General features: G+C 43.2%; 1 protein-coding gene across 6 annotated transcripts in view; it reads right to left on the reverse strand.

Annotated features, from left to right (window-relative positions):
* Positions 1–6157: 6157 nt before the first annotated feature.
* The window catches only part of CLCC1 (chloride channel CLIC like 1), a 71320-nt gene continuing 64374 nt past the window's right edge, over positions 6158–13103 (reverse strand). For 5 of the 6 annotated variants that reach the window (XM_029617997.1, XM_029617996.1, XM_029617995.1 and 2 more), the window contains exon 11: positions 6158–7741. In XM_029617997.1, coding sequence (XP_029473857.1) covers positions 7466–7741 — 276 coding nt within the window. In that variant the 3' untranslated portion in view covers positions 6158–7465. The remainder of the gene's footprint in view (positions 7742–13103) is intronic. The other variant, XM_029618000.1, reaches the window with a different exon arrangement.

Consider the following 13103-nt stretch of genomic DNA (forward strand, 5'->3'; position numbering starts at 1 on the left):
ATCCTAATTAGTAAACATGGAAGCAAATAATTCATTTAGTCTTTCTCCAATGGCCTTACCTTCCCTAAGAGCCCCTTTAACCCCTCTGTCATCTAATGGTCAAACTGACTCCCTCACAGGTTTCTTGCTTCAGATATATTTTAAAAAGTTTTTATTATGAGCGTTTGCCTCTATGGCCAACTTCATTTCAAATTCTCTCTTCGCCTATCTTATCAATGTTTTATACTTAACTTGACAATGCTTATGTTTTATCCTATTTTCTTCAGATGGATCCTTCTTCCAATTTTTGAAGGATTTTTTTTTTGGCTAAAATAGCCTCTTTCACCTCACCTTTTAACCATGACGGTAATTGTTTTGCCTTCTTTCCACCTTTCTTAATGTGTGGAATACATATGGACTGCGCCTCTAGGAGTGTATTTTTTAAACAATATACCCAGAGAAGAGACGGGAGCAAATGAAAGGGTACACGTTGTACCTGTGGCAGGTTTTGTGCAAAAGCTGAGGGAAATATCTCTGTGCAGTCTCTCCAATGTGGACACTCTACAGTTAACCCATTTACAACAACAACAAAAAAAAAAGAAAGTTATGGCTCTCCTTGCATTTTAACAGCCCCGTAGTAGTGTTTTCCTTTGTTTTCCTTCTCAATCTGAGCCCTTGTTGGGAGTCTGGCATCATCAGCCTTCAGTTGTTCTCCGCTGGGGATATTTTTTTCTCCTTATTTTAATAGCTGCACCTGCTGTCCTAGTCTGGTCTCTGTTGCTACAGTTCTAAGGATTGGAGCCACACAGCAGGACTCCTGCTGGAAACCCTGGCTTATGGGCTCTAAGTGTCAGCCACCATCCATCACCATCAGTGCTAACCAAGACTCCTCTTCCCTTTGGTGGGGCTGCGAGTGCTCCCTCTGTAATAGTACTAGCCCATCAGGCATGCGAAAAGCCCAATCTAGGATTGCAGCTGTGGGCTCCACCACATGGCAGTGCACAGTACTGCCCCCAGGCTGGCCCAGCCCATGATGCTTGAGTGCACTTCACCTCCACCCTGCCCCCTCCCCCTTTATTTTGGTATTTAGTCAGGCCTCGCTGGTGTTTCAGCTGCCTGTTACAAGTTAAGCATGCACATGCTTCCAATTCTTGAAGGAGTTAATATTTAACATGCCTGGACCTGAAGCACATTTTCTATTTTGAGCTTGAAGTCTGTGTTCCCATTTTCTTGCTTGCTTTTTTGAAAGCTGAAAAATAATCCCCTTTTTCAGTTTTGTAATTTTGTTACTTAATTTTTACCCTCTTTTCAACAGTTCTCTTGCCTGTTCCTGAGGCAGCCTGCCTTGCAGTGGGGCAACTTTAGTCATTGTAGCTTTTGGCTGACCTCACCAGATTTCAGCCACTTGTGTATTAAGTACACAGTCTGTTCAGCTCTTTTGATATAACTTTGAATGCTGTGTGGTTGGTTTTTTTTTTTTGATAGACCTATTTCTCTACATAATTGTGAATTTATGGTGTTAATGGTAGTTTTTTTTTTCAACTTCAGAACTGTACGCTCACTATCCCTGTCATTTTGATTTACAAGCACATTTGTTCCATTTTTTCACATCTTCCAGTGTTCCTTGCAGTTATAAGATTGCAACTGTTTCTTTTTTTCCATATGGCTATATGTTTTAAATATAAAAGTGGTTCATGGAATTATTAGGTCAGATGTTGGTTTTTTAGCATGTGCCAGCAGGAGTAATCTTTTCCTAGCATGGCTGTTTTAAGGACACTACCCAGATATTTTATAATTGTGTAACTTTATATTATATTGTTTTGGAAGATATTCAGAGGGTAGAGTTTCTGCATTAAATGCTCAATGCAAGTAGTGTTTAGGCATCTTCCCTAGTTTACCTGGTTTTAGATTGATGTCTATATGCTCTTACATTTAGTATGCATGATATGTCTGTTGCCATCTTGTTTTATATTCATTTCTTTTATTTCATGTATATGTGAGGTTTCTCATCTTCTTTTGTTCTAAGTATTTATTTTGTTATTAATTTCATGCAATTTTTGTATTTTTATGTATGTTTTTATTTATTTATGATTTCAAATTATTCATTTATTTATACATGTATGTTAGTCTCATAGCCCCCGAGGCAGCCACTGGGACGTAGCGAAACTCGGCCTGAGTCGGGCAATTTTTATTATTTTCATACATCTCCAGGCAATAAAGATATTGAAAAAGACGTTCTCTGGCATCTATCTTCCTACGTTTGCTGACAGCTTTTCTAGAGTGCCTACCTTGTTGCTTTTTGGGCCCAAGGTGGTTTTAAGCCTGGCCTCAGGTGCCACAAATATAGTCCAAGAACCTCGGAATGGGGCAGATGAATGGAGGTTTGGATAGCGCAGTGCACCCTGATTCTGTGTTATCAGATCGGGTACAGGCCCCAGACTGACAGGATTTCTGATTGACAGGTCTTGAAGGAGAGGGAACCAGACTTGGCTGGGCCAGTACGGGGCCACAAGAATCATGGTCCCCTGGTCCTGCTGGAGTTTCAAGAGAGACCTCATGATTAGTGAAAGAGGAGGATAGACATACAGGAGACCTGTGCCCCAATGAAGGGGAAAGGCATTGGAGGCTGGATGTCTGTCCGTCCTGAAAAGGGAGCAGAAGTTGCTCCCCTTGCAATTGCACAGGGAGGCAAAGAGATCTACATTCGGAGTTCTTCACAGGTGGAAAATCCAGGCTGCCACAGCTGGATTCAGTGACCACTCATGTGGCTGAAAAACTGCTCAGGCGGTCCGCCACCATATTTAGTGCTCCAGCTAGAAACATCGCTCATAAGAGACATGTCCTGCGACAGAGCCCAAGACCAGATCCTCCTCTGCTCGGAGGCAGTACAGAACGACCCCTGTGCCTCAGTTTGTTGATGCACCACATTGCTAACTGCTTGTCTGTCCGAATCAGGACCACGTTGTGGGATAAGTGGTCTTGAAGCGCCCTAAGAGCATAATGAATCGCCCAAAGCTACAGGAAGTTTATCTGGCATAGAACTTCCTGAATTACAACAAACAATGGCTCAATTCCTCAAATTAATTTTAAAACACAATCCAAACTTGAGGAAAACCTGCAGACTAGCAGAGTACATAAGTCTCTAAATCTTTATTTTACACAAAATTCCAACACCAATAGGGAGCGGTCTCAGAACAGTTAGTGCTCCAGTCTCATGGGCTCTTGCCCTTACAGGGCTACAACCCCTCTCTTGTATTAGCACTGTCCAATCACGTCACTTACCACTTCCCATATGGTGTGAAGATTTTTTTTTCACTATTTCACCCATTTCTTTGTGCAATAAAGCCTCCAAACTCCCTTTTAAAAATACCTTTTTTTTTTTTTTTTTTTTAAACACACACTCCCATTGAAGCCACACACTGGCTATTCCCTTATCATGTAGTCTAATTTCTATCTCTTACTTCGCTATTAATGTAACAAATAACTTATCTCCTGTCTCAACATATGATCTCCTTCCTTGCCCGTTATTTCATTTGCCTGCCCGACATTGACTGTTTCAGCGCACCCACTGCGCTTGCTTCAGGGGCACTTAGTTATAATCCTGCAAAGAGAACAATTTTAATCATCCTTTTCTCGATCTCACAAAAATTCTTTTATATATGACTATCAGAACAGGACTTACATTTTAGCTCGGCTTGAATTCTCTCCACAGCTTGTGCTATTCAAACATGGCACATGAACACTTCCTTTCTGTGCCTACCGGAAGTTTACTATATAAACTTCTCAATGAATAAGGAATTATCCTATCAGATTCTCCCTACGAAAACACCGACCAATCCACTTCCTTATTGAGCCCAGCAGGGGCTACTGTATTCAACTTAAAAATCCACCTTTGCTCTCGCTGTAACAAACGGCGATTTAAATCCCTTCCTCGCCCCACACTCTCTAAAACTGTGCACATTGTCCACACAATGTTGCACCAACGGTGCCTCTAATTTATTACGTTTCAATGCACTTTTATGTTCTATCAGGCGAGTCTTTAATAATCTCGTGGTCTTTCCAATGTATAGTAACCCACAAGGGCACTAGATTACATAAACAATGTTGCTAGAGATACAAGATGATTTTACAACAGGTTTAAACCTTTTTAATTTTTCAAATGGTAAATTAATATTTGAATGAGCTAGTGGACACATAGCATAGGAACCACATGGGGAATATCCCTCTCCATCTATGATTCTCCTAGCTGGAACCTTAAAATGTGACTTAACCACATAATCCTTAATGTTACTGCCACTTTTAAAAGCTAACAAGGGCTGTGAATCAAAAATTGCGTGGACTTGTAATATATTCCAATGGTGCCTGATGCTACGTACCACCTCATTCACACCCAGGGAATATGGTAAAACATGTCAAACGTTTTTCAACCTGTTTTTGTTTAGATATTAATAATTGCTCTCTATGATTCCATCTTGCTTGCTTTTCTCACTACAGCTACTGGGTAGCCTCTATCTACAAACCTTTGACTCATCTCCCTTGCTCTTTCTTTATATTCCCCTACTGTCAAACACAGTTTCCTTAGCCTTAAAAATTGGCCAAAAGGAATACTGTTCCTTAATGTTAATGGATGACAACTTGAGTACTCTAAAATGGTATTTTGATCCATAGATTTCTGAAAAATAGTGAAAAAATTTTTTTTTGCCAATATAGAAATCTTTAAATCAAGAAATGAGACTGATGTTTCATCAAATGTGTATGTAAATTGTAAAGCTTGTTCACAAGTGTTCAACCACTCTATGAATTCCTTGAAAAGGACCTCAGTCCCTCGCCAGACGATGAAGATGTCATCGATGAATCAGCACCACACCAAAATATTATTGTAGGGGGAAGTTTCTATCCATTGTGACTCAAAATGCCCAATGTAAAGGCTAGCTACACTTGGGGCCATCGTTGCCCCCATCGCCGTTCCCCACACCTGTTGATAATAGATATTATCAAATAAGAAAAATTTTTTTTTCAAAGCTAGCCTTGCTAGCTCTACAACAAAAGTCACTGGCGGTCGAATTGGTGTGGCTTGCATTGTTAATTGTGTTTGAATCACCTCTAGAGCAGCATCCTGAGGTATGTTCGTATATAACGATACAATGTCTATCGTTGCTAAAGGCACCCCCTCCAAAGGGACATTTAGAGTTTCCAAGTACTGTATTAATTCACCAGAATCGCATACATAAGAAGACAATGTAGGGATAAGTAGTCGCAAAAAAGTGTCTACATACTGAGAGAGTGGTTCTAGTAGTGAACCTTGGGAAGAAATAATTGGACGTCCAGGAGGATTTGTCAGATTCTTGTGAATCTTAGAAAGATGATAAAAAGTTGGTGCCCTAGGATGATCTACCTTTAAGAATCGAAATTCCTTTTTAGTTACCCAACCCTGTAATAGGGCTTCATCCAACAAGTTGTCAATCTGTTCCTTCAACTGACTTGTAGGGTCTCCATCCAACTTTTCATAAAATTGTGAATCTGCTAATTGTCTTAATGCTTCCTCTTTATATGTATCCCTGTTCATCACCACCACCACTCCACCCCCTTATCGGCACTTTTGACCACTAGTGTGAGGTCTTTTTTTATTTCTTGTAATGCTCTATGTTCTTAAACTGTCAAATTCCATAGACCACCACCAGATTCTCTGTATCCCATCTATATCTTTTTGTACTAATCTTGCGAAAGTGTGTAGTTTTGACAGCATAGTTTTGACAGCCTGCGTTGCACAGTTTTGGAGAGTGTGGAGCAAGATTTTTCTGATAGCCTTCTATCCTTAAAAGCAGAACACCACATTTCTAACAGTAATCCTTGTAGTAGTAAGGTCATGAAATTAAGGTTTCCACTTGTTTCCAAACCCCCCTCAGCCTTAAAGTTAAAAAAAAAAAAAAAAGTGTGAAATATCTGAAAGTTTCTCTTAGCATTCAAAATGGTGGGAAGGGCTGCAATGGTGTACAAGTAGTGCACAGATATTGCCAACCAGAATGCACAGATGAAAAGACTTAATATGGAGCATGCTTATAAATGAGGTAAGCACATACACAGAGTAATTTTCAACTGCCTCTGTAGGGTTAAAGTCTAAGCACTTACACACGCAAAAGTCTTCTTTGAAAATTCACGTTGGCCCTGTTCGCCTGTGGAGAGCAAGCACAGGCATTACTTTGTGTGTATATTTACTTACACATTTTGAAAATAAAAAAATAAGTTTGCAAAATGTTTTCCCGCACCCTGGCTCCTCCCTCCAGAACGCCTCTTGATAGTGTAAGGGCTGCAATTGAGTTTCATGTGCAATTTGCCCTGCATAAGTCCATCTCCAGCAGATTTTCAAGAATCAATTTACCCCGTAAGAATGCACACGAACTAAACCTGAATTGAGCTGTACAACTTCCAAATGAAAGAGGGTGAGACTAGGCTGTTAGATATTTTTAACACACAAAAATACCATAAATAAGAAGCACAACTGGGGACACAAAATGTTCAGACTGTACAGAAGCACTGCCCTATGGCTAATGTTCAAAGAATGAAACAATAATCCTTTGTAAGCATTAAAATGGATGTTTAATAGACTTACTCTGAGGTAGTACTTCCATTTTTTGTAGCTTTTCTGCAACTTTTTAATACACCTTTTATGGTTTATGCATGTACTGGGAACTGTGCTTTTTGCCTGTAGGAGAGTCTGGATCCGTGTCATTCACTCGTAAGTATTATGACTTGCAGTGAAATCAATGTTCTGCTGTCATCCTAACAGTTGCAAGCCACAGTGGGTAAATTGTGGCTGTAGAGTGTGACTTGTTACACCACAAAATAGGATGGACTCATCACTTAAAACATTAAAGATTCCTTTAACAAGTTTCACTGCTATAAGACTTGCTGGTCAGGCTTCTGAAAACAGGCTGCATTATGAAAAACTGACTCCATTCGATCATGGCAGCTGCTAAACGACTGTGTTTCATTGGAGGGTACGAACCTAGCTTGATGCTAATTTTAATGATCAACTAATGAGCAATAGTTTATGGTTAAGGGCTAAATAAAAGCAATTAGATTAGGGAGGGGCCTTCTCCTCTTCTGTGGAATGGTATGAGCAGACATTACTTCTCACACCAGTGGCCCCGAAATGAAGTATGGCTTAAGATATTTAACCAGCATCTATATTTTTTTTTCGTTTTTAGTATCAAACCAAGTTCCAGAAGCCCTTAAAATCTGACAGCATGAATTGGATAGGAATTACACCACCACTTGCAAATTACTTTTCACTCACAATGGTGCAAGAATCAGACTTTGTCAATCCAAGGAGAGCAAGAGGAGTTATTGTAAGCCTTAATGAATCTTGGATCACTTGGCAGTAGGATCCTGTTCTCATCTCCAAGCTTACATATTACCAGCATTTTATACAAAAGAACCAGGTCAAGGGAAATTTGAAACCCATTTCTATAATTAAGTCACAGTTTCAGGAGTTTATATCACATGTCACAGTCTCCACAGCACGCTTTACTCTGCTCTGCTCTTCACCAGGCTGCTCACAGTTTCCCATCGTTTGAAGTCCTTCTGATGCAGCAGAATTCTGGTTGCTTTCAGCGCAATAAGGAATACAATTGGATCCAATTTTCTCTTTCGGCCCAGATTCTTCCTCCAAGAGCTGAGTACCTGCAGGCCCTCTCTGCTGGCCTGCCACATCCCCACTGGCTTGTTCCATTGCTTTCTCAGGATTGCTCTGATTTCCATGCTGAGAAGAGGGAATACACTGTTAACACACACTATTCAAACTAACTTCCTTTAGTAGAACTTAGGAACATAGCAGTCTGCACTGTCAAAACATATGAACAGAATAAATACAAAACCATATTTTCAACTATACGTTTTCAGCCTTCACACACAGAAGATTACATATTACATTGCCACTTATCTGGCTAAGAGTGCTGAGGGAGCTGACAGCAGCAAATTACTCTTGCCAGTCACACCAGAGACCTAGCCATAATTTATTTTTAAGACAAATGGTTTATGATTAATGTCAATTATTCCAAACATTCAACTTCTCCATCACCACTAGACCTTTTGCATGGTATAGTCAAGTGATGGACTTATTCAACTATTTTTCAAACAAACAGCAAGGGATATTAAATAACTAATTTTAGCAACTCTATGAAATATATATTTTTTTAAATCAGATTTTTTTTATTATTAAAAAAACAGTGTCCTGCTGAAGCATCAGACCAACCCAGAAGAGCAGTGCTATACACACTGCCATGCAGAGAAGCAGGGATCAGTTCAGAGGCCAGGATTGCACCTAGGGATAGGGAATCCTCAGTCATCAACAGTAACACCTGGCAGTCTGCTCAGGGGACCGTGAGCATGTGCTCTGTAGGAAGATATGTAGCATGACCTCTGGAAAAGGACCATTGCTAAGATGGTTAACCTAAGTGAGGGAGAGTTAATATAAAACAGGGCTAAATACCCCAGGTAGCTGTGATGGATAGTGCTGGATGCTAGACTTGGTTCCAAGTGAGATGGAAGCATAAAGGAGGAAATTTCCAGAGTCCTATTACATACAATTTTATGATAAGGGGATTTCTCTGCTCATACTACTATAGCGTCTTCAAACAGCAGCTATGCTGCCATTGGAATGTGATTAAATTCCACCTGCAGCAGCAGCACACTACGCCACCACTAATTTAAATCTATTGTACAGGCAGTCTCTTAATGCTGAAGCTAAGACAAAATAGTTCTACTACTGATATGCAGCATCAGAGAAGGCAAGGGGAACTGCCGGACATGGCACTCTGCCTACAGCATGGCATCAGGTCTCATTCTAATGGCAAGCTGATCAACTGGAAAACTCTGCTTTTTCACAGAGACACAAACTGCCATTAAAAATAAACTTCACATAAAATGAATAGTAAAAAGCATTCTACAACCAACAAAACCTGAATGAAGAGGAACCAAAGGGCCTACCACTGCTATAAAATATTCCAGTTAAAGCCCACCAGGAGCAGATATTTAAAACAGGAGTCACAGTAAGAGAACTTACTTACCTGATAATTTCGTTTTCCCTTAGTGTAGACAGATGGACTCAGGACCAATGGGATGTACAAAAGTTACTCCCAAATTGGGGCGGGAGGCTGCCCACAGTCCAGTTAGCCATGGAGAAGGTGTGTAAGGAGGACCACATAACCACTCAGCAGATGTTGATGGGAGACAGCAGTCTAGCTTCTGCCCAGGATACTGCCTGATACCTAGAGGAATGAGCTTTAACCTGAAGGGTAATGACTTTCCTGCCTCTACATAGGCTTCCGTGACCACCTCCTTGATCCAGCAAGCTATGGTAGCCTACAAAGCTGGTTTGCCCTGTCTCCTTCCACCATGAAGAACAAACAAGCGGTCTATCTTGTGTACCGGTTCTGAAACTTCAGGATACCGCATCAAAAGTCTACAGAGGTTTAAATGGCGGAGAAGGCAGTATTTTTCTGAGTCCTTGAGCCCATCTAAGGATGGCAACGAATTGAACTGATTCAAGTGAAACTCCAAGACTACCTTAGGCAAAAAGGATGGAATAGTACGAAGTTGTAATGCTCCTGAAGAGATCTGAAGGAACAGTTCCAGACATGACAATGTCTGTAGTTAAGAGATGTGACGAATCAAGTGGATCGACACAGAGAATACAGTTTTCAGGGTTAATATGCTCGAGGAAAGACTGCCCAGCGTCGAAAAGAGGACCATGTCCAAAACTAGATTAAGATTCCACAAAGGAACCGGCCACCACAGGGATGGCCGAAGGTCCTTCACCCCGTTCAGAAAACCAGTCATATCCTGATCAGCCAACAGGCATGTTCTGTTCACCTTGACCCTGAAACAGGAGAGCACTGCTAGCTGGGCCTTCAAGGAGTTAAGGGCTAACCCTTTATTCAAGCCGCCCTGGAAAATTACAGAACCAGTGGGGTTTTAATCATCCAAGGGTGTTCCTCACACCAGGCCTCCAGATCCACACATACGCTAAGAACGTAGAGAGCTTCTGCGTGTGGAGCAAGGTGGTAATTACTTCCGCCGAATACCCACGCTTCACCAGGCAAGCCCTCTCAAGGGCCAAACTGTAAGACAGAATTGAGATGGATCCCCAAGAAGGACCAGTCCTTGATGAAGCAGGTCCCTGGGTGGTAGTAGGCATAGGGGGGTCTTCCACCCGCAGTCTCTGCATGTCCGCATACCATGGATGCCTGGGCCAATCTGGAGCTACTAATAGGACTAATCCCCATGTGGTGCTCGCTTCTGCGGATGACCCTGCCCAGCAGGGGCCACAGAGAGAAGGGGTATAATAAGTCTTATTCTGGCCAGGTCTGAATGAGAGTGTCGATCCCCAGGGACCACTGAAGAATTGGGGAATCTTCGCATTGTAAGATGCAGCCTAAAGGTTGATGGATGGGAGGCCCCAGCGTTCTACCATTAGCTGAAAAGCTTTGGCAGACATTGCCCATTCTCCTGGATCCAAACGCTCCCTAATTAGAAAGTCTGCTCTGATGTTGTCTTTCCCTGCAATGTGGGAGGCAGAGATCATCTGTTTGTGTAATTTTGCCCATTCCGTAAGGAGTTCTATCTCCTGTGACACTTGCTGGCCTTGGTCCCCCCTGGCGGCTAATGTAGGGCACCATTGTTGCATTGTCCGACATCATGCGGACCGCCTGACCTCAGAGTATGTGGCTGAACTGTAGATATACCTATCTGACTACCCGGGCTTCCAGGCGATTTATTCTCCAGAGCACCTTTTCCTTGGTCCAATGCCCTTGGGCTTTGGCCATCACCACTGTGCTCGGCTTCCTGCACCTGCTGCCTTTCTGCTGCTTCAGCAGCAAAGTCCACGCCGGGAACTGGCCACCGGACCAAGGCACATCTCGGAGGAATCTTGGAAATCACCTCAGGAACTCTCAACTAGTGGTTAGAGCAGTGGGTTATGAACCAGGAGACCAGGGTTCAAGTCCCACTGTCGCTCCTTGTGACCTTGGGCACGTCACTTTACCCTCCATTGCCTCAGGTACAAACTTAGATTGTAAGCCCTCTGGGGAAAGGGAAATACCTACGGTACCTGAATGTAATCCACTTTGAAGTGCTGAAAAAAAGTGCGAAAAGTGGAATATAAATCTTAAATAGGGACCTTTAGGTATCACTGCAGGAGAGTGGGCTCAATCTTTCTCCAGTTTAAAAGTAGATATTTTATTCTAAAGGGTACAGCGATCCCGATAGGGAAAGCACGTCCACATCTGCTAGGAAACGGACAAATACTGAAGGGCTGAGGTCACTACAGGGGTGTATCTATGGTGACATCAGCTTCGAAACCTGACTTGTCTCCATCTGCTAGCAGGAGAGCATACAACTCATTGGTCCTGAGTTCATCTGGCTACATGCTAGGAAAAGCAGAGTTGCTTAGCTGTAACAGGTGTTCTCCTAGGATAGCAGGATGTTAGTTCTCAAACACAGGTGACATCTTCAGTCTCGTAACTTAGAACTATGAAAAAATAAAAAACAAACTGGAGAACTTCCAGCATCTTGTGTCTGGTGTCCTCCTCTGTTAAAAGCTGGAACGAAATGGACCCAGCAAAAGTTAAGTCCTCAGGTGGAGACCGGCGCCGCTCTTCTGGAGAAGACTGATCCGAGGACGACTCAGATGATATCTCCCCATGGGTCATAAGGTGTATCATCACCAAGATCGCTCGGGTGGGGGGGGGGGGGGGCAGCTTTCCCAAGATCAATCAGCCCCGAAGGGCCCATAACTGGACCACACAAAGCTAGCTGCAGAATCGAGGGCCTCTAAGGTCCCTCTTCCTCAGCAGATCTCACAAAAGAGTTAGCATCAGGAGGCAGCACCAGTGGCCGCTGGGGCATAGATAGCACCCTGGCAACTGGCATCAGGAGAATGCCAAGGTGAACATAGAGACGCCCCAGGAGTAGTGCCAACATCAACAAAGCAGGCACCGGTGGAGGCACTTGAGGGGCCAGCGGCTCAATGCCCTGCAGAGCTCGACCAACCGCCAACTGCACCCTATGCTCAAGCTCCTCCTCAAAAGCTGCAGAGGACAGGACAGCCTAAGGCGGCAGTGTAACTAGGTTTCCCTCTGAGCCCCAAGGGAAACGGAACCCGGCACCGAAATTGGTGAGGAATGCCTCAGACCCTCAACCTCAATGGAGGGTGATACCTCATCACCGTGGGGGTCGCTTCGGGGGCATTGCAGCAGATGCCGGTGCCAACCTGAGCCTGGCCCCATGCCAGGATGGAGACTGGTGGCAATCCTTCCAAGACTTCCCACAGTGCTTGCCCCAGTCTTTCCCCGGCGTAGAGGAAAAAAATGAACCTGAAGTCCTCGAGTGAGAGTAAACAGATGACTGCTCCTCATGTCCTTTCAGTGTTGATGCTCCTAACACTGGTATCAAAGGTTTGGATTTTTTTTGGATCCGAAGTTTCTCCATCTTATCTAGGTGGGCACGCCGGCCCTTGGAGGTCATCTGGTCGCAAAAACACACAGCCGTGGACATCATGTGATGTCCCAGGCAAAGGATGCACACCTCATACGGATCCATGAAGGATATAGTCAAGAGGGCACTGGAGGCACCAACAAAAACCCGATGACGCCATGATGAAAAAAAGGAAGCCTGGCATGTGGTTGATAGCCAGCAGACACCAGTAGACGGCACTGCTGGGAACTGACCCCACAGAAGGTAAAACAAAAAAAACAAAAAAAAAAAAACCACTCACCGTGCTGCCTACTAGAAAAAATCCAGGAGGAATAGAGGGACCCGGTGAGGAAAAGCTTTCTGGGGAAAAAAAAAAGGAGCATTAGCTCCACAACCATGAGACAACTGCTCCGCATGCTCAGTGTGCCAGTCAGTTTCTACAAACTGACAGTTTTCCATGCTGGACTCCATCTGACGATGTCGTTCATGTGTGAGGACTACCATCCTGCTTGACCTAGGAGAATCTATTATAACAATCACTGCAGCATTTCCCAACATACCAGCCATACTAATGTGTTACTGTGGAGAGAGTGCATCCCTCTAACATAGCTGCTATCGTAGCCCTACATCTCAGCAGAAGAGAAGAGCAG

Source organism: Rhinatrema bivittatum, chromosome 10 (genome assembly GCF_901001135.1).
Source record: "Rhinatrema bivittatum chromosome 10, aRhiBiv1.1, whole genome shotgun sequence".
NCBI classification, from domain to species: domain Eukaryota; kingdom Metazoa; phylum Chordata; class Amphibia; order Gymnophiona; family Rhinatrematidae; genus Rhinatrema; species Rhinatrema bivittatum.